Genomic DNA, 23,175 nt, shown 5'->3' with positions numbered 1-23,175 from the left:
AATTAGTGGTTATGAGTGAGAGCTGCTCTCTCTCAGCAACTCCTATTCCGCCATCAGTCAAGTGTGATTCTGTAATAAATTCCCACGAAGCAAACTATTTCTGGTAATTCTCCCTAATTAACACCAGGCCTGCTAATAAGACATCAGTACCTATGTGTTTCTGATATAACCAAGATCTTGTCTGCGAGTATGCAAAATGGGAAACCGCCAACCTAAATTAAGCTTTTGCTGGCAAAAAGGATTTTATATGTAGTTCTGTAAGAAAACCTTTGATAATCTTCTATTAGGAACATTTTGAGCAGAAAGCACTGACCGACAGGGAGGCTTGTTCTGGTCTGAGCACTGAATGGGGATTTATTGTGAACACACACTGTTGAGTCTTAAGCCTATAAATCTTGTACTGGATTACTGTTTCTTAACGAAGAAATGACAGATCTCTTATTTTGTCGGTGCATTTTAATGTGCAATGACGTGATTGATAGAAACCAAACAGCAGCTATTAAAATGTCAGATGCAGACTTGATGCTCTTATAAGTTTGGCTTCTGGAGTTTAATATACTGTGAGCAAATAGACTTGAATTTGTGTTTTATTTCCAATATATAGTCTGCAACAGAAACATTTCCTCTCAACTTTATACAGTTGGGAAAAAATCTTATTCAAGTCAATCAACAAACGGGGAATAGGTAGGCCTACTTAGTTATAGAAAAGTTAGCTAATGAGATCAGGATGAGTTAAGCATGAAGTAGCGTACCCCAGTCAATGAGAAATGTAGATAGCGATTTACGTTGTTTGATGTGATATACAATAGAATATAGTGCTTGATATTACAAGTTATTCCAATAAATAATTTCAGCAATACATATTTTTTAAAAGACAATAGAGCTTATTTATCTATTAATTCATAAAGATTTATTGTGTACATGCTACATGCAGAGCATAAAAATGGACTGTAGAACAAATGTGGCAGTTATTTTCAAATGTTTTTTCCTGAGACATTTTGATAGGAAAATGTCATAAAAGAGGGAGTCTTCTGAGAATTATTCATCTCATCCTATCCTGTGAACATGGTTTTTTCCCCACGATGACTTAATGGAAACCACTTGCTACCCAAAAAGAAAAACCAGGAGAGCTTGTCAACATCACTGCAGCCATTTATTTATTGAGGATGTGCACATCAAGATATTACTATACTGATTATATTTCTCATGTGGTTTTTAATTAGAAAATGTATCCAAAAGCAATAGAGCACAGACATATACAAACTTAAAAACTTAAAGAAACAGAAGACAGAGATTAATAGATAAGGCAAATGATACATTGAGAATCCAAACCTTAAACATTTGGGAGATGAAGCCACATTAGATTTGTGTAAAATGATTCAGTACATCTTCGCTTCCCTTATGTCTGAAAAGTCTTTCCTTTCAATAGGGATGACTAAACTCCAAACATCACAAAAATTACTATAACATGAGATTTACACTTGAGCAGGGGAGAGGAAGGAATTATTTTCTATAAAAGTGGTTCTCATATAGTATCCCTTGAAAATGGTACGAAGAATACATTTTTGTTGTAGACGATTTTTAAACATAATGCTGTGCTAATATTTTCAAGATTTAAACTCTTATTTTTATTTATCACAATACTGTGACCAAATGATCAGGTTTTAGTTTTCGACTCTAAATGTAACCTGAATCAGTAGGAAATACGTATGCTACTACAAGCATAAGCAGAGGGGGTCATTCTAAGGCTGCTACTTCAGTGGGCAACATTCAGTCCTTGGAAGTCTAGAGAAACGTTATAAATCTGAACCTATCACTAACATTTGGAAACTGAGAAATCGAAGTAGGGAATGTTTTAGAGTCAGGTACTGTGATTTTAATCTGTATTATACTAAGCACAGCATTCCAAAATATACATCTAGAGACTAAAAGTAAATGCTCTACAGCAAAGAGGTAATAATTAAAAAAATGCTACTGACATGGAATATTTATAATCAGAAAAATAAATATTCGGGGAGCGCACCAGAAGAATAAAGTGCTCTGCCAGTTATTAAAAGATTAATGCTGGTGTATTAAATATGGCATTCCCCACTGGAAAATACAAAGATTCTTCTGGATTATAATCAATATTTATTTCACAGGATTAACTGTTTTCGGGACAGATATAAGGCTTTTCCACAGAAGAGAAGGACAAAGCGCAAAGACAAAATGATAAATTAGGAAGCAACGTTACTCTTTTAGGGATAAAATTTAGAGAGATGCAACATTATGCTCCATGAATAGTATGTAGAAAGAAAAGTCTAATAAAAATGATATCCTTAATGTAAGATAACTTTATAAGAAATCCAGGCCAAATAAAATTCTTTGAAGGAAATACCCAAATGCCATTAACTTATCAAAGCCTATCTTAGCATATAATCTATAAAGGCAAAACTAAATAACAAAAAATCTCTACCACACCAAAACAAAACCACCAACTTATTTTATTATTATGTAAAGCAAAAGACTGACATTAAGATATGCGACAATGCACATTAGCCAGCATGTCTTCCATAGGTGGTTTCAGCAGCAATGAGAAACAACGCACAATTCAGTTCCAGCACTTCAGAAAAACCTTCCTGCCTCCCTCCAAGATGCAAGGGCGGAGGGAGTTAGGGGTTGCTACTGGTGAAGCATTCAGTTTGCCACTTTGTGTCACCCTTCTCATTCTTTTATCCCCAGTTAATTATTATCTGTATATAACATAAATCTGCTAGACCATAAATTAACAGCTTTCAGGAGAGATGCCTTGGAAAGTTCTTAGGGAGGTTAAACAAATATTGTAGCGAAAACCTCCCTCCACAACAAACATGAACACAATAGAAGTGAAGTCGTGAGTGAGTGATGGGGCCGGAAGGACTTTGGGGCTCTGTCTCAACTTTAAAAACACCTTGCCCCAAACAAATTTAAATTATAACTTAGCGGGATCCTGGGCTTTCATCCATTCTGGAAACAAAGGAAAACTATCAAATGCCATCATCTCTTTCTCACTGGGCAAGCAGGATCCACAATTTTGCGACAATTGTTTCTCTGTCTTCATGTGGTATCTACATAACTTTTTTCCTTAAATGAAGAAAATAATGGGCCAGTCTGAGTATTAATCATATTCCCCTCTTATACTACCAAACCTCTGTGAAGAAAAGCTTTCCAAACTTTGTGATCACATTTGGAAGAGGTTCACTTATTACTGAGAGAGAACTACCCAAAGGAAAAAAAAAATCTAGATTTGATCACATCCCCAAGCCTTTTATTTTTCCAATGTAGAATAAAAGAAAAAAAAATTCTGCAAAGAGAGCTCTCAAACCTTCATCAGTCAGCACTACCACCCTGAAACTGATTTAATTGATTCATTGTCCAAAAAGGAGGAATTTTTTAACATTTTGGATCCAATCCTCTGATTTACCATAATTCCCAATCACATTCTTCTCTACTTATTTCTCTTTAAAGAGAGAGAAAACGGTCAGAGTCCAAAGTTATTCAATTAGCTCTTTACCTCAACATGAGGGAAGGGAAAAAAATGGAGTTTGACTAATACAGGTGATGAAACATACATAATGAATACAACGACTATATTTTAATAAAAGGCAAAAAATTGAGTTGTAAGCTATATGGTGGCTTTTTTGGGGGAGAATGAGAGAAAAATATAACATCTCTTATCGGCATGACACATTTTGATCAAAAATCTCATTGGCCTTTCCTACTGGAATGATCAACTGTAAAACAAAAAAAAAATGTACATACAGTTTTTAAAAAACGGACACCCGCCACTGATAAAATTCTCTGTTTTAACTCCTATTTACTGTTTTAAAGATAAACACTATTTTTTAAAAAAATACATTTCACATATTGATCAAGTGTAAGGCATTTTTATTGCCTTTTACAGATTTACTCATAACCACCTAACAAGGAAAGAAAGTATAATTATTTCAGCATAGAGGTTCAAGGTTTTTATTCTAAAATTTAATTCTTTACTAATTTATTCTAAGATAAATTTAATAGTCAACCAAGAAATTGATTTTTATAAAAGTTATTTTATGGGCAGAAAATACATGAAAAAAGTAATAATAAATGCCCAACTGTCTCTTTACTTTATGAAGCCAAATATTTCCCATAGACCTGGCTTTTAAAGCTGGAATTTATCCCTTCAGGGCCACTATTATTTTTCAAAACTCCATATAAATATTAAATCTAAAAATTAATTGGTAATTTTAATTCTCCTCTTTCTCTTCAAATTTCTTCTCATCTCCTGAACTGTTGACTTTCAAAAATTCACAGAATGAGCATGTTTCTTGCAAAGTGGCTTGTCCTTCTTGGAGAAAAAGGTCTGACCTTCCAAACTTTCACAACATACCTGAAAAAGAAGCATTATTTAAGGGAATATCATTATTTTATCTCATAAGCCTAAGAAGGGGAAAATGACTTTTCACCCAATGGACAACATGACAAAGCACTCCAGTTGGCTGTGTCAGACACTTGGACATTCACGATTACCATGACATTTCATGTAATCTTTCAAAAGCAACGAAGAAGGACTTTTTCCTGGAATGCACTCTAATTTATTTAAGTCACTGATCATTATTTTTCTTTATTGGGAGTGAAGCACTTGGTCCTAATGAAAAAATTAACATATAAAGAGGTCACATTAAATATAATTTCTCTTCCCAAATTCTAATCAATGCTTTAAATCTGCCTCCTGTTGTAGAGGACCAAAGCATTCCAAAAGAACACACAACACATCTGCTTTGCCAAGTATTCCCAAGCCCCCAAATGCACGGGCAGAGGACACTTAAGAATTCTTTGTACTCATTCCTCTGTGTCTCAGAGTGAGAGCCCTGGTCAACGTCTGGCTGCCAGATGATTATACAGTCAGTTAACTACCCACATTTATGTCTTCTTGTCTTTCCTGTTGCCTTTGTTAATTTGCTCAAGAGCAGCTGGAGCAGAGAACAGAAAATGCAAATCTGCTAAAAGTTGTTGCTTTTTAAGGACTGTATAAAGACTAGGAGATGGATGAGGTAAACAGTGGTCATGTTTGGGGAAATCATTCAACTTCAGTTAACATGACTTTTTTCCCTTCATATAATGAGTATTGAAAACTATTAGATACAGTAATTCTAATAAAAAAAAATCAAACATCTAAACAGAGTATCTTTACTGGATATTTACTTTCTAAATTAAAAAACATATATCTTAGGTTAATGTTAATCTCTGAATCTAGCCTCATCATTAAAAATAAAACCAAAAATATTAAAGTATGAAATGAAATAGGTAAATATATTACTACACATTTATTACAGTCTCAAAAAGAAAAGAATATTCATGGACTATTGCTAAGGAAGGAAATGGACCAATATATAGTTTATTTCCAGTGTTTATTCAATAACAGATTTTTATAATTGTTTATTTCTATTTTAAGAATTACATATGTTTCCAAAAATTACTAAAAACACTCCAATAAAACAGTTTAAAAAAAAAGTAAAGGACTTTTACCCTTTTAAGAAATATATAGCCTCTCCTTATAAACAAAAATGTATTAAAAATAGGATTTTCTCTAAAGGGGTAAGCATCTTATTCTGTGCCAAGTAATTTCAAAAAGTGTCAAAAATTCTAATAAACAACTTTCACAGTCACTGTAAAAATATTTTTAGGTTTGAAGGACTGAAAGATACAAGAACTGTTATTTGCATTTAGTGCTTAGGCTAGAACTGGCCACAGTGTGCCCCCTTAACTTGCAAATAAGAGTTTACTTACTGAGCATACAAAGCAAGTGTCATGCCAGGTATAGCCCAGAGCCTCCAGGAACATGTCGCCAGCTTCGATGGGAAATTCACATCCACGGCATATGGTACCAAAGAGGGCATAATAATCTGTATTGAGGCGGGGGTAGGGGTGTGGAGACACAATGTAAACATGGCAAAGCTTTAGAATGATAATTTCTAGAAAATAGCAACAAAATTAGAATTAACTGAGATGATGATAAAGTTAGTAGTAACTGGAAAATTTTCAGATGGCATTGAGTATTTGGCTTGAGATATATGTACAGCATATTTCAGGTTACTCTTGGTAAACGTTATTTACACAACTTAACATCTTATTTGTGTGTGTGTGAGGAAGATTAGCTCTGAGCTAACATCTGTTGCCAATCATCTTCTTTTTGCTGAGGAAGATTGGCCTTGAGCTAACATCTGTGCCCATCTTCCTCTATTTTATGTGGTACGCCTGCCACAGCTTGGCTTGATAAGCGGTGTGTAGGTCCATGCCCGGGATATGAACCTGCGAACCCTGGGCTGCTGAAGTGGAGTGCGCGAACTCAACCACTACGTCACCACGCCGGCCCCTTAACATCTTTTATTATATTTTTCCATGTAATATTTCTCATTTCTCTCCAACTACTTAAATATGTATGAAGAAGAACAACAACACTGTTCTCTGATAAGTTATCAATAGACATGACTGTTTCGACAAAATACAAGAGAACTTCCAATAACCAGCAGCAATAAGATTAATGAACTTAAATCAAGAAGCAATATTTGACGTTAGCAAATTTCATAGTGTATCTGACTTGATAAGGGAAAAAAAAGGTCACAGGAAACTCCCATGAATAAGTGCCATGACTGAGTTTCTAACTGGACTGTAACACAACAATAATAGCCACTATTGTTTTTGCTGTATTTTCCTTTCAATTTTATGACTTCATGCTGAAAATCCTTAACCAGAGAACACCATTTACTTGACACAGATTACAGTTTTATAACATACTAATAGGATTTCCTTCTGAAGAAAGCAGTTTTGAAAAGATGTTTCTTTATTATTACTAAATTACAACTTAGCGACATTTTTGTTTTCTTTTATGCGGCCACTCTCACTACTTGTGTTTACTCATGGTTTATTCTTTGGCCTTTGACCTTTTCAATCCAGCCTGGGCTGCAGGAGAAAGGAGGCTATCATTTGCAACTTGATTCACCTTTCTTAGCAATCTTCAATCTTCCTTAGCACCATTTGCTTAACACATATCCACAGAGTCCTACTGTGTGCCAGGCACTGTCTGGGCACTAGTTAGGGGGATAGTGGTGAAGCAGACAGACATGGTTGCTCTCCTCATGGGGCTTATACTCTCATCGGGAGCAGGAGGGCATCACTTACTGTATTTTAAATGATAATAAATAATTTCAGTTGTGGTAAGTACCATTAAGGAAAGAAAACAGTGATGTGATATACAATAATTAGGGGAGGTGTATAACACTAGAAGAGGTTTAGAAGAAACAGCAAGTACAAAAGCCCTGAGGCCAAAAGGATCTTAGCATGTTCAGAAACAGCAAAGGGGCTGGGTATGGCTAGAATCCAGTGACAGAAAGGGGCAGGAGATAAGGTTGGCAAAGCCGGCCCTAGTAAGGAGTATAGTTTTGCTCTAGTGGAAGCCATGAAGGGTATCAAGCACAATCTGATTCACATGTAAACAAATATTACCACAGCTGCTATTTGAGGGTTGGGGGAAAGCAGATACACCATTTCGTTGGTGATTACAATGTCCAGGCAAAGGGTGAGAGTGAGCTGGGTTTAGTCGTAACAGTTGAAGAGCAGAGAAATGAATGAATTCAATACACATTGAGGGTAGAACTGTTAGAATTTACTAATTATATTGGATATAGGGAGAACAAGGGAAAGAGCAGAATCCAAGATGACTAGGTTTGGGATAGTGGATAGCAGGGCCATTTACTGAGATGGGGAAGACTGGGTTAAGAACAAGTCTGGGAGGTTAAAGAAAAAGAATGAAAATAGACCCAGTTGATTAGAAGTGACATTTAAATAAATCTTCAATAATAGTTTTCCCTTTCTGTAAGCAATTTTGGGGTTTTAAAAATATGACTTCTTAGACTACATTAAATATGATATTAAGGCTAGATAGTTTTATATGTGTTTTGGCTAGATAGGGGCTATCTGCCAGTTAGTCAAAACGTCTTGCAAAGCTTCTAAAACAAACAAATAAGCTCTTTCTTAAAGGAGTTAAATTGAATTATAAAATGTAAAATATTCTGTTTGAATCAGGGTATACAACTTATAGCCAGCCTGTCCTAAAACGTCCATGGGTAGTTTACTGGAATTTCCATAGGGCTTCCTGGTGTCTGGTGTGGCACAGATCTAGACTGGTCCTAACTAAGGAGCTACAAGAAAGGTGAAAATAAGACAATATTCAGCGGGCAAAGAGGGGTTGAGTGTTTTTCAATTTTGAATTTCAAGGCAGAACAACAACAAAACCTTATAGTGGGAAAGCAGTGGTAGTGAGTAGAGGCATGATGAAGGAAAAATACTTTATTTTTTGAAATATGTATGTGTGGTAGTAATAGCTAAGTAAGGGTAATATTAACAAGTAAGTGTTATGAAAGTTCACTTACTACCTTTGGGAAGGAAAAGAAAGTGTTCAGAGTTCAGGTAATGAGATAAATGCAGTACATTGGTCCTTAGAGCCTAGTTTATTAAAATATTTACCAAGAAGCAATCCCAGCCAGGATTACCCTCTTACTCAGCAAAAGGAACAAAGGATTTCCAATTTATTGTCAAGGTAGTTGCTTTAAAGAGCAAATCAATATCATATTCAAAAGTTGAACATTTCTCTTGTTTATAACCACTGAAAATTCACTACTGGAGCATAAGAGGTGGCTTTTACCTACACAATTTGGTAGAATTTATATCTGTAAATTATTGGGGAATCAAGCAAAATATTTTTCTACTAAGTAATGCTTACATGCTCACTTCTCTTAATGATGTTGGGAATATATCTGTTTTGACAAAGTCACATAAAAACTTTACATAGTTTTTTGCTATATATTTAGAGTAACATTAAATGCTCCTAAAACAAGTAGGAAAACTACTTTGCCTAATATTTCCTTTGAACTTTATAGCAATGTAAGGGTTAATGTTTTATCTTTATTCAAAACGTAAGAAACGAACAGCTTCTGGATCCTACCAGTCTCACAGTAGGGCTCGCCATCCTCCAAGTGAAAAACATTGTTACGAATGGGTTTTCCACAGGCCACACACACGAAACAGGAAACGTGCCAAGTTTGTTTCAAAGCATTGATGACTTCCTGTTATAGAAAGGTAATTGGATGTAAAGAAAGATGACAATATACAAATGCTTATTCTACTAGCTGGACCAACACAGACCTTTTAAACTGACCAAAGTAGATACACAGGCTTTGTCTTTGAAAGACTTACAAATCATCTAAACTGATGCACTATATAATATGTGCGTTCTTCACAAACACACATCAATAAACTTATTTAAAGAATGATTACTGTGTTATTTAAACATTATACATGCAGTAAATAAAGCAAGCATTTCATAAGTGCTTGCTACAATACATTCTGCTTTCTCTCAAAGGGGTGTCAGGAAACATTAACTTATAAAGGTTTCATAGTATTATCTTGAAAATGTCACGGAGGAAAGGCAAAACATTTAAAAACTAAAACAAACCTATACTTTGGTGCATTATGGAAGCAATAACATAATCAGCGTAATCCAATCAGTTTAACACATGTTTAGGATTTGGGAAATCAGCTGTGACTGTACTAAGCACACACTCAAATGAATGTCTAAAATTTGAACCATAAAGCATGGATTCTAGTCAACAATGGCCCTATGGTTAAATATACCAAGCACCAAGGACTTGGGCTAGATTTTAATTAGTAAAAGAAGTTTGGGGAAGTTGGTTTTGCAAGGAATCATTTCTTGGATTGAGAGATATGGATGGAGCCACTAAAAATCATTTTTGAAGAACAGTTAATAAAATATTTCCATAATATTTATCACAAAAAAGAGGATGCTATACATAAAGTATGGTTACAATTTTCTAAATGAATTACTTATAAAGAGAAAACTGGAAGAAAATACATCCTAAGGTTAACAGGAATTATCTGGGTTTGGTAAATGTATAGGTCATTTTAATTTTATTCTTTACATTTTTCATATTTTCTAATTGTGGTAGAGTGAAATATTTTCTTTTATAATAAAAATATCAAAGTAAAATAAAATGATACAGAATAAATTATTAGCCATAGAAAATGCCATAGTTCACTACTGAAGGACAAGAGGAAGACATGACAGTTGTTTAGATCCGAAAAGATCACCATGAACATGTACAACAAATGTACAGTGAGCCAAATCATTTCTCAAGGCTGCCAGCAGAGACTTCCCTTTCTATCCTACAGACAGATTACCATTTCTTATTTAATAGGTCATCAAACAACTAAAACACAATGCAGAAAATCTATCCCTTCAGTGAAGTTCCGGCCCATCTCTAAAGCAGAAAGTGTAAGATTTCCATCCCTACTTGATTTCATTTTACTAATTATTCTAGAATCCATAGAATACTTTTATATACTAAAACAGTATTATTAATATATATTCTACTTATGAATTATTTGTCATTTGGGAAGGTACAGCCTGAATCATTCTACTCTTTTATTCCCAACATATTGTACAAATTAATAATATAGAACTATTTCATGTGGTGTATTTATAATTTAAGCGTCCTCAAAGTTTTGGACCCATTTAAAGATACTGAGTAAGACTGCTCAATAATTCATACTAACTTTTCTCTCAAGTGATATGAATAGAGTTTCACTATTATATTTTCATATTGAGAATATCAGAATTCAGCAATGCCAATTTCAACTTTTGTATGAGCTGTATGAGTTTTGTATGAGACCAGGCACTTTGGCTGCTTCTAAAATAAGATTCCAACTCCTGATTACTCATAGGAAATGCCTGACCCTTACTCTGTAATTGCAAACTGGCTATTCCAGAGCAGGAAATTCATTCATTCATCATTATTTATTATGTATCTGACTCCTAAATTACTCCCTTTTGTGCAAAAAAAAAAAAAAAGGTGTGGTTTGATTATTTTTCTATCACATAAATACTCTCATGAAACTGAGGTTATATTTTTAAACATTATATGCATTCAAGAAAAATATCATTTATAAGCCTCATGTTTTACGTATTTCATGAGATCTGTGCCCTGTGCTTGAACCCTGACAAATGGGGAAATGCTGCTCTTATAAAAGCTATGGCATTTAATTTAAAACAGTGAAGGTGTCAGTTCTGAGAACTCTTGATGTGTGTGGTCCTGTGCGACCTCTTCATTCCTGAGCAAACAGGGTCCTGTTGAGGTAGCACACCCGCAGTAAATTATTTCTTCCCCACAGTGGCTAGACTTTCACTAGACAAACCAGCCCTCAGTAAGACAAAACCAAAGACAACTTAACCCCAGGAGTCCGATATACTTCTACAGAGGTCTATTTAGTTTTGCTTTACAATAATAAACTGTGATGAAAGCAAAGAGGGAATCAAGCAAGAAGAAAATAAAAAGTAAAAATGATGGAAGAGTTTCATAACAAAAAATTATTCTGCTTTAAAACTCACTCAGAATAAAAAGTTTTCCAATACTTACTCCAAGGATCTTCCTTTGGCATCGACTACATTCAGGAGCAAAGAATTTCTCATAGCACAGCTCACAATACAGGGCTCCCTTCTCCTCCACAAATCCAATGTAGGCCATCGTATTTTTGCAGTGTGCACAGTTAAATTCTTCTGGGTGCCAAGATTTCCCCAGTGCCACCAGGTATGGTCCCCTGCAGAAGAAAAGAGATCAAGTTGGTTCAGGAATAAAAGTTTCTAAAGTTAGCCTGGAGAGGACTTCTTTAATGCAATGTCCAAACAATTACGTACTTGCTCAATTCTCCTTCTCAATGACTGAACACTGTAAATTTACACAGGAACACTCTGTGCACTTGTGTGAAGAGAAAGGGGATAAGAGTTAGAGCGCTGAAGGGATTCCTTCAAGAAAGGCCATTGCCTCCACTTTTTTCTGTCTTCAAGAGATTTGGTGGTTATGATTCTTGAGCTGCAAGGAGCGAGCCTGTCTCATTGTGTCATGATTACGATTGAGAATGAGGATGTTAACTCTGACAGAAAATGAAGTAACCAGAAAAAAATATATAGTTTAGGCAGACATGAGAATTTGACATTTCTATAAAATAAACAAAAGAAAAATTTCAATTTGGTAATGTCAGAGTTTTAAAAACAGTAATAATTATTACCTGAGAAAACATTCTAGTCAATTTCTCTTCCCCACACATTGTTTCATATACTTATTTCTCAACTTTATTACATACATCAAATACTCACCCTCCAAAATGACTACAGAAACTGTAAACTGGATGTTAGGGATTGTTTCAAGCTACTTAGAAAGGTTTTATTTAATTCAAACATGACTGACTTTTAATGCACATTTGTATCAAGGTAACATGTGTTTATTATGAGATTTTTTTCCATTAAATACTATACAGTCAGGAACTGATAAGATGGGTTTGGTTTGCTTGACTGGAATCCATTATGAAGCCTTATCTAGTCATGAAGCCTGCAGAGACGAACCATTCTAGCCTCTGCAACATACTTTTCAGTAGCTACATCACACTAATTTTTATTCATAGAGTGGCTTTACCTCCAAGGCACTTTTACACTTATCTAATTTGTCCATGCAACATTCCTGTGAGATAGACCAGGGCAGTTATTACGAACTCAGTTTAACAGATGGAGAAGCTGAGATACAGAATGTTCAAAAGATATGACATGTGTCATAAAATCACTGTGTGAGTGAAGGCCAGAAGCTGGCTTTCCTGATTTCTAGTGCACTGCTCTAGTCAACCGATATTCTGCCTCTGATCTCATTACCATCAATTATCATCACTGAGGACCACAGGGTAATTGTCAGCAGGCATCAGATACCTGACTTCTAGGCAGATTATTAATAGGAAAAATCACTGTAATGAGCATCACAAAGTCGAAGCATTTTTTAGTCTTTGACAATAACATAAACTTTGGTATTTAGTAACCATTTCCCATAGGGAAATTCTTTGAAAATACATTGATATTTACTCAGAACCAGCACCTAATTCTGCAAGAGTCAAGAAAGGAAAAAGGCTCTTGATGAATGATGAAAATGTGTTCTGTGAGGTCTAAGAGGATATTTGCTAGTCTCACTCTTTGCTAACTTGTTTCTTCTTAATAATATGATGTCACTTTGTATAAGCTAGTGCATGCGGCTCTCTTAGCATTTAAGACAAGTAGTTTATTATTATTTTCTAAGTGTCAGGGTACTATAGTTTTATTATCTCTAACAAGGAATGCCTTTGTTAACTAATTCCTGCCAGAAAAATAAGGGCTACAGATCACCTATTCTGTAACCAAATATGTTCCTTTTGGCAGGTTGTCTCTCAATTTTTAAGTGGTTTATAAATAACAGTCCTACTTAAAAAGTGTCTTCATTTCATTTTCTCAGTGAATATTTGGCAAGTAGTTTACCTTCAGAGATAAACCAAGGAATCACAATGCTCAAAGCCAGAAAAAGCTTTATGAGTGCTCTGAGCTTTTCCACCAGGTGGGTATCTGGTTATACATGCTTGAAAAATCTGCCAGGCTAAATTTATCGTGACCATAACATAGAGTGTGGGAGAACTCTGGGGTTTTATGCTACCATTTGTCTGGACATTAGAGCAGATTCAAAACAATTTGCTGGGTGAATTTTTTAACAGGGCACATCTTCAGCTCATCCATAAGGTTAGATGGCCCCTCAAGGCCCGTGTCCTTATTTAGCTTGTCAGTTTGCAGAATAAGTCAATCCAACCTCAAACTCCAGTTAAAGCATTAGGTGTTGGTATACAGCTGGAGTAAAGAGCTTTACTCCTGGAACATGTCTATCAGTGCTACCAAATATTTAACAAAGTTCATCTGAGAAAAGAAGACATTTAAGAACAACTGATTAAGGAACATTTTCTAGATTTCCTAAAATATGTGTTGAGCTCAAGTCAGACCAGCAGAGAACCAGGTTCTGCGATCACAGCATATTGGGCCTGACCCAGGCCACAGAATCATTCCTTTAATGACCAACGCTCTGCGTGACACCATCAGTCTGGAGCGACACTTGTCACAGGAATAGCTCTACGACAGTCACCCTTGCCCTGCCTGCAGGGCACTGCTGAGAGTGTTGTGTGGTCACTCAGGTCAGTTTCACACAGACTCCTCAGGGAAATTTCTTTCAGGTTTTTGTAACAAGAATAGTTTTGCTTCTTTTGAGCAACAGGTTTATTTTTATCTCATATAGTAAATTGCAAAATTAACTTTCTTTTTTTGTTGATTTCTAGAAGGCTTAAAGCCAAATTTAGTCTAACCAAAGGCAAGTACATAGGTCATTATTGCAGGTTTTGTCCACTCTCAGTGACAAATTTTTGTCCAGTCTTCATTTTAATGGTCCCATCCGTGACTTTCATTCTTCTTTTGCTCCCTTTTGTAATTTAGATTTTCTTATATTTCATGTATTCTTCAATGTTTTTAACAGCTTTCTAGAATAGAGTCCACTAAAAATAAAAACTATCATCCACAGAAAGGACAACTTTATTTCCTTAATTTCTTTACCAAATTTTAATAGTGAAAGGTCTTAAGAACAGTGAAGAAACTCCCTCTGCACCTTTAAAAAGGGAGTTGAAAATGACCCTTGCTTCTGCCAGATCTCTTTTCATTTTTTTTTGACTGAGGAAGATCTGCCCTGAGCAAACATCTGTGCCAATATTCCTCTATTTTGTATGTGGCCTGCTGCCACAGCATGGCCACCGACAAGTGGTGCAGGGTCCATGCCCAGGAACTGAGCCTGGGCCACCGAAGTGTGCTGAACTTAACCATCAGGCCACAGGCCTGGCCCCCAGATCTCCTTTCTTAAACAGACACGCTGAGTGCAGATACTGGCCTAAAGTGATACTGCCTGGCTGCACTGAAAGAGCATCTTTCCCCATCAATACCCTTGAAGTTATGTATAGATTAAACAATAAAATCTCTTACATATAAATACATACAAATACTCTCTTCTCTGTGTCAGCAGAGACTAATTTAACAAATTCATTAACACAGGATTAACACTGAAGAAGTTCTTCTCGTTCCAGGCAGGATTTGGTTTCCATTTGTGAACTGGAACGACACGCTTGGATAACTGCACAGTGGAATTAAGTATTCAGCTCCCTCTTATAGTACTGTGCACCCTGTGAGCCCTTGCTAAATACTCATTGACTCATAAAGGAAGGGAGGGAGAGAGTTAAAGCATTGATTGGCTGAGAAAGAAGAGCTGTGGCATAAAACATTTACCCTGTTTATCTTCTGCAAGACTTATGCCAAAAAAAAAAAAAGAATGAAAGGTAAGGAAGGATGCCAAAGAAGAGTTCAGAGGAAAAGAAACACTTACAAACACTCAGGAAGGTGAAAGGAATTCCAAATTTCAACAGGCACAATCTAACAGGGATTTAGCTTCAAAATTAAATGCTTACTTTTTGCTTCCCTTTGTTATTTAATTCTCACAATAATCCTCAGTGATAGAAATTAACGTTATAAATAGATGAAGAAAACATTGGAGAAGTTAGCCAATTTTCCTAGATCATGTGGATGGCGAACTGTAAAGCTGGAGTCCTCCAGGGCCCAGCCACTACAGACTAAAATTTTATTCGATCAAAAGTTACTGCATCAATAGAAGGTAAAAACAAAAAAAGAACTTAAAAAAAAATCAAAAGAAATCAATCAACAAAAGTTAAAAACAAAGCCACATAAAAAAGAACACACGTGCTGAAAAATAAATATGGAATCTGATATTCTACTTAACTAGATATAATAAATATGTATAAGCCAGTTTTATAATATAGTCATCTTTTAGGAAGAGCCTGGCATGAGTAAACAGTCTAAGAACAACATAACTAGAAGAATAGAGTGAAATAGAAAAGATTATTGGGAGAAATTGCACACACAGTCACAAATATACACAAAGACACACAAGGAAGAGAAGAGAGTAAGACACAGTGACTATCTTTCTTGAAATTAGAGATATTAACAATCCTTCCTAAAATTTAGAAACACTGTATTTTTGACATGCTTAATTTTTCACTTCCAGTGGATTATGCTCAAACTTTCCAATGTGGAACATTTAAGGGCTGGCCCGGTGGCGGAGTGGTTAAGTTTGTACACTCCACTGAGGTGGCCTGGGGTTCGTGGGTTCGGATCCTGGGCGCGGACCTACGCACCACTTATCAAGCCACGCTGTGGCAAGCATCCCACATACAAAGTGGAGGAAGATGGGCACGGATGTTAGCCCAGGGCCAATCTTCCTCAACAAAAAAGAGGAGGATTGGCAACAGATGTTAGCTCAGAGCTAATCTTCCTCAAAAAAAACCCATAGTTCTACTTTCATTGACTATTATCTTTAATTCATAGCCCCTTAAAATATTGCATTTAGGGGCCGGCCCCGTGGTGTAGCAGTTAAGTGCACGCGCTCCGCTGCTGGCCGCCCAGGTTCAGATCCCGGGCGTGCACCGACACACCGCTTGTCAGGCCATACTGTGGGGGCATCCCACATAAAGTGGAGGGAGATGGGCACGGATGTTAGCTCAGGGCCAGTCTTCCTCAGCAAAAAGAGGAGGATTGGCATAGATGTTAGCTCAGGGCTGATTTTCCTCACACACACAAAAAAATATATTGCATTTAAAAGGCTGTGAGGCCAACTATAGTTTTTTATTTAAAGGCATAAATGACTTGCTCCTCCAGAATAAATGCACAGTGAAAATGAGCCCAAACATAATAGTGAATAAAGAGAGCAAGTTATAAAAAATGTAATATTAATTGATAATTTTTTGAAAAGCTTATTGGAGATGATTACAGTCAGTTCTTTATATTGAGGTTATTATAAAATCAGAAAAGCAGGAGAAATGTGATTCTATATAATAAGACAAATAAGTGGGATATAATTTCAACTTGGCAAGCCTAACATCATACATTCCTCCAAATACTTTTAAAAAGTCAATTCATCAACTGAACAAATATTTACTACATGCAATGATATGTGCCAGGCACTGTTCCAGAAGCAGAGAACATGGCAGGAAACAAGCCAGAAAAAACCCTGCTCACACAGAACTTAAGTTCTAGTATGCGGGAGAGAGACAACAAATAAGACACATAAAATATCTGGTACATTAGAGTTGAAGTGCTGAGGAGTAAAACGAAGCAGACAGGGGAGATGGGGAGACTAGGGGTGGGGGTGGGAGGATTTATAAAGGGTGGCCAGCGACCCCTTGATATTTGAGTAAAGACCTGAAGGAGCTGACGCTGAGCTCTGCACCTACCTAGGGGAAGAGAATTCGGGCAAAGGAAACAGCAATTGAAGGGGCCTGATGAAGGGACCTGGGGTGTTCAAGAAACAGCAAGAAGGCCAGTGTGTCTGGAGTAGAGGAAACAAGGGGGAAATCAGCCAGTAATAAGGACATAGAAATAAGGAGGTGGGGGGTGGGGGACTGTGTAGGGCCTTTAGGCCACTGTGAGGATTCTGACTTCTACCAAAAGTGGAGCCATTATAGGGTTTTGAGCAAAAGAGTGACAAGATCTGATTTACGTTTTATCAGCTTACTCTAGCTACTGTGTTGATAATAGACAGGTATAGGGCAGGGGCAAAAGCAGACAGATTAGTTAGAAAACAACTCCAATACCCCAGGTGAGAAATTACAGTGGCTTGGATCAGGGTGGTAGGTGTAGAAACAGTGAGAAGTGTTCAGATTCTGGAAGTATTTAGAAGTTAGAGCCAAAAGGATGTGCTGATAGATCACATGAGGTCTAAGCAATTGAGAGAACAGAGCTACCACTAACTGAGAAGGGGTGGACAGGGAGAGGAGAAGGTGTGGAAGGTAGAATTCTAACATGGCCCCCAAGATTCCTGCCCTCCATGTACATGGCCTGTATAATCCCCTCCCCTTGAGTGTGGGTGTGACCTGTGAATATGATGGGATATCACTCCTGTGATTAGGTTACTTTATATGGCAAAAAGGGTTATGTAGATGTAATTGAGTTCCTAATCAGTCAACACTGAGTTAATAAAGAGAGATTATCTTAGATGGGCCCTGGCCTTACTAAGTGAGCCCTAAAATAGGTAAAAAGCAACAGCAGATGCTCTCCCACTGGCCCTGAGGAAGAAAGCCGTCATGTTGTGAACTCCCTAAGGTGGGGTGGACTCTGGGAGCTGAGTACCTCAGACCTACACCTGCAAGGAACTGAATTTGGACGACAATCTAAATGAGCCTGGAAGAGGACCCTGATCTCCAGACAAGAACTGCAGCTCAGCTGACACCTGGATTTCAGCCTGTTCAGATTCTGAGCAAAGGATTCAGCTAACCCATGCCCAGACTTGTGACCCACAGACTCACAGATCCACTGTGAGAGAACAATTTGTTATTTTTAGTCATTTGAGACTTTTTTTCTTTACTTTAGCTATAGGTTTGTCAATTTTGCTGATCTTTTAAAAAAACCAACTTTTGATTTCATTGATATTCTCTATTTTAAAAAAAATTCTCTATTTTATTGACTTCCACTGTAATCTTTATTATTTCCTTCCTTCTGCTTGCTTTAGATTTAGTTTGCTCTTCTTTTTCTAGTGTCTTAAAATGGAAGGTTATGTATTTATTTGAGATCTTTTTTCTTCTTTAATATAGACAGTTGCAGCTATAAGTTTCCCTCTAAGCACTGCTTTATAAAGCTGCATTTAATGTTTTGGTATATGTTTTCATTTTCATTCATCTGGAAGTATTTTCTCATTTCCCTTCTGATGTCTTTTCTGACCCATTGGTTATTTAGGAGTGTGTTGTTTAATTTCCACGTATTTGTGAATTTCCCACATTTCCTTCTGTTATCAACTTCTAATTTCATTCCATTCTTGTCAGAGAACATACTTTGTATGACTTCAATCCTTTTACATGTACTGAAAATTGTTTTATGGCTCAATATATAGTCTATTCTGGAGAGAATGTTCCATGTGCACTTAAAAAGAATATATATTCTCCTGTTGTTAGACAGGATTTTCTAAAGATGTCTGTTAATACTAGTATGTAGTATTGTTCAAGGCTTCTAAGTCTTGTTGACTTTCTGTGTAGTCGTTACATCCGTTATGGAAAGTGGGGTACTGAAATTTCCAACTATTATTATTGCATTGTCTATGTTGTTCCCTTCTATTCTGCCAGTTTTTGCTTCATGTATTTTGAGGTTCTGTTGTTAGATGAGTATATGTTTATAATTGTTATACTTTCTTGATGGATTGAACTTTGTATCATTATAAAACGTCCTTCTTTGTCTCTATTAACTTTTTTCTTAACACCCATTTTATCTGATATTAGTATAGTCACTCCAGCTCTCTTTTGGTTACTATTTGTATGATATATCTTATCTTTTCCTCTACTTTTACTATTTGTATCTTTTAATCTAAAGTGTGTCTATGATAGGCAGCATATAGTCAGATCATGATTTTATCTACTTTGCCATTCGTTATGCTTGAATTAGAGTGTTTAATCTATTTACATTTAATGTAATTACTGATAAGGGAGGATCTACAAGTACCATTTTGTTTTTTGTTTTCTCTATGTCATATGTCTTTTTTGTTCCCTTTCCTACATGAAAGAATGAAAGAGCAATCAAGGTCATCAGCTGACAGTGAGGAAAGGAAAGGAGGTACTGGAGGTTTAAGGAGAAAGGAGAAGATATGAAATGGCTTTCTGGGAGAGTGGGAAAGTAAACGTACTAGAGAAATACGGCAGACTTTTGTCACTATTAAGAACACACCTGAGATTAACACTTATGAATTTAAAGTGACACTGCTTAGGGCCAGCCCTGATGGCCTAGTGGTTAAAGTTCAGCACGCTCCGCTTTGGTGGCCCGGGTTTGGTTCTGTACCCATGTTGTGGCAGCCACTCACAGAGAATTAGAAGGACTCACAACTAGAATATAAAACTATGTACTGGGGCTTTGGGGAGGGAAAAAAGAAAACAGAGAGAGGAAGACTGGCAACAGATGTTAGCTCAGGGCGAATCTTTTCCAGAAAAAATAAATAAATAAAATAAAGTGACACTGGTTAGTGTGGTTGCAGGTTTCCCTCCAGATACATCCATCTTTTCAGGTGTGGGCACAGAGTAGACCATAGTTGATTTTATCCAGGCTAGTGGTTTAGTTAAGTGAATATGATGAAATGAGAGATGGGCAAAAGAATTCAGGGTGTATGCAACAGAGTGAGTATTAATTATAATGACTGACTACAGAATTCAGACTGGATAAAAGGGGAAGTGAGGACATGGGGACCTGAGGGACAGTGAAGAGGTATTTGGATCAATGAATCAGAGGCTGCTGGGAGGTTGGGGGTGGTCAAAAGATTGTTGGAGTTGAGGTAATAAAGAGAGAGTGAAAATATAGGAGGTGGTTGTTGAAGTAGAGTGGCATGCTTAGAAATGAGATTATGGAGGAATTGCAGTTAATGGTAAAGACAACATCCAGGATATGACTGAAATTTGGTGGCTGAAGTTGGCTAGGGGGATCACTAAAGCAGAAGATGTCAGGGAACTGAGAGACCTGGGTATTAAAAGAATCATATATATATAGATACCGAAATCACCAAAATGGATTTCCATTATTAATATATTTTCCTGAGGCAAGATTAATTTTTCAACTTTACAACTGTGACAATTTAGGACCCTACAGGTATCTCATAAATTTTCCTAAGTACCATGATTCAGGACTCCTTAGTATGGACATAAGGTAGTACACATTTATTCCTTATATTACTATAAGGGTACTACGTACCACTCAGGACACTTACTTTATTACATTAGGGTTATCTGAGCCAGGGCTTTAGCTTCTATATCAGATGACAAATACATGAATACAGGTAGGGCAACTTGCACACATAAGTTTTCTTTTTTCTTTAATATTTATTTTGTTTATTGAGATATAATTGACATATAACATTGTGTACGTTTAAGGTGTACAATGTGTTGGCTTGATATGTTTATATATTGCAATATGATTACCACTTTAGCGTTAGCTAACACTTGATAAGTTTTCAATGGATATCTGTTGTATAAAAGTATTGTTTTATAAGTAGATTATTGAACCTATTGCTTGCCATTCCTTTCAAATAAAAGAAACTGATTGTTGAAGCTAGATAATCCCCACCTCTGCTCTTTGCACCAATAGGATTCTGGATGTATCTCTATTAGATTTACCATGTTGATACGGTTGTTGATTTGCTTGTTTGTATTTTTTACTAGTGTGTAACTGTATTGGTTTGCTTGGGCTGCCTTAACAAAGTACCACAGATGGGTAGCTTAAATAACAGGAATTAATTTTTTCACAATTTTGGAGGTTAAAAGTTGAAGATCAAGGTGTCGGCAGGGTTAACTTCTTCTAAGGCCTCTCTCCTTAGCTTGTAGATGGCCATCTATGTGTGTCTGTATCCTAATCTCCTCCTTCTTATAAGGACATCAGTCATATGGATTAGGGTCTACCCTAATGACTTCATTTTACCTCTTTAAAGACCCTATCCCCAAATATAGTCACATTCTGAGGTTCTGGGGGTTAGGACTTCAACCCTATTCAAATTCATTATGAATTTCAGGGGGCCACAATTCAGTCCATAATAGGGAATAAAGGAAGGGAGTGTGTCTTTGATTTCTATATCAGTGGTGCCTAAAGGGAGTGGCACACAAAATACTCAATGAATGTTGCTGATAAAATGACTATATTTCTACATTAGATGAGAAACTGAACCTAGGTCTTCCATATGAGTCTAAGAATGTGTGTATGTGGTACAAAGTCATTTTGGTGGGAGGTAAGAACTTTTAACTGTTCAACCTACCTATTATTTACTTTCTTCTTTCTTGCTTATACATTCAAACATTATGAAGAAAAGTACATTGGCACACTCTTAAGTTAAGGTAGGTCTGCTTAAGTTCGTTTTTTTCCTGATTCAATACAGTAGAATATATGATTATATGTATATATGTTCATAAGTTATGTATATTATACATATTAATATATCTTGGTGTCTATTTTCTTAACACAAAATTAGAACCATGCTTTATTTAGAGTTCTGTATTTCTTTTTTCATCCTAATATAATCCTATAAACATTTTCCTAAATAGTGGTAGTTAAAAGCATGAATAAAATTTAAAGTTAGACAGATCTGGGCTCAAATTCAGGTTCTCTCATTTACAAATGTAACTTCAAGCAAATACGTAGCTTCTCTGTCCTCAATTTTCTCATCCATGAAAGTAAGGCAATAACAGTAATGGTCTCACAGAGTTGTTATGAGAATTTAATGAGAACTCAGGTAAAATTTTTAGCGTAACATTCGGCATATGCTAAGAACACATTAAACAATTATTATTATCATTATTATCATCATCTGAAAACAGGATCTTAATGGCACTGTAATATTACATCTTACGGATGCTGAAGATTTGTGTTCATTCTCATTTTTCACTACAGTAAATCTGAAACCTTGGTCTATGTCTTGCTCATAAATCTTGCTCTGTGTCTGGCTGTTTCCTTAAATTTAGGCGCTAACACATTAAGCCAAGAAACCTTTTATTTTCAAGTAAAATCTTAACCAGAAGGGAAAATAAAACCTATTAATAAAAGAGTGCTCAGAGATTGAAATGGATAGTGAGACAGGCAAAAAACTCCGTGGGCCTCTGCTTGGGGTAACCGAGATGGCTCTGCTTATGAGCAAAGTTTGAAAATCACTGAGCAAGAAACAAATCAATAATGTTAAAATTCCCTCTTACTGCATTAAACAATGGGTTGACTGAATGTGATTGCTCTGGGCTGTACTGGGGCAAAGACAGAACAATAGGATTGTGGCTAATTTTTTTAAGCATTCCATATTTAAGAAGAAATTCAAGCACCATAAATCCCTTACTTATTTCCCAAAGATGATAAGAAGCTAAACGTGAATGGTCCATTTAACTCCGAGTAATACAAGTGGTCAATAGATTTTAATGCCACTAGATGTAACAGTCAAGAAATAAGCTAGAGTTTTCATAAGCCCATTCTATGAGGGAAACTAAAATGTGGTTTTGGCTACATTAGCCTGATTTTCTGTTTTCCTTTATACCAGCCAACTGTCACTCTATTCATGAGTATAAGGGTCGAAGGAACGGTACTTCTATCATAAATGGACTGGAAATGTTCCACAGCAAACTTAAAGCTTCAGTAAAATCTCCTAAAATGTAACT

At 36.2% G+C, this 23,175-nt stretch overlaps 1 protein-coding gene across 4 annotated transcripts in view; it reads right to left on the bottom strand.

Moving 5' to 3' along the window:
* Positions 1–1,131: 1,131 nt before the first annotated feature.
* The window catches only part of PDLIM5 (PDZ and LIM domain 5), a 213,282-nt gene continuing 191,238 nt past the window's right edge, over positions 1,132–23,175 (bottom strand). For all 4 annotated transcript variants that reach the window (XM_058547520.1, XM_058547521.1, XM_058547524.1 and 1 more), the window contains 4 exons: positions 11,493–11,673; positions 9,005–9,125; positions 5,791–5,906; positions 1,132–4,390 (listed from right to left, as the gene is read on the bottom strand). In XM_058547520.1, coding sequence (XP_058403503.1) covers positions 4,301–4,390; positions 5,791–5,906; positions 9,005–9,125; positions 11,493–11,673 — 508 coding nt within the window. In that variant the 3' untranslated portion in view covers positions 1,132–4,300. The remainder of the gene's footprint in view (positions 4,391–5,790; positions 5,907–9,004; positions 9,126–11,492; positions 11,674–23,175) is intronic.

The sequence above is a fragment of the Diceros bicornis genome, chromosome 8 (assembly GCF_020826845.1).
Source record: "Diceros bicornis minor isolate mBicDic1 chromosome 8, mDicBic1.mat.cur, whole genome shotgun sequence".
NCBI classification, from domain to species: domain Eukaryota; kingdom Metazoa; phylum Chordata; class Mammalia; order Perissodactyla; family Rhinocerotidae; genus Diceros; species Diceros bicornis.
Note: the sequence above shows the minus strand (reverse complement) of the source record. Positions and strands in the feature narration are given on the sequence as shown.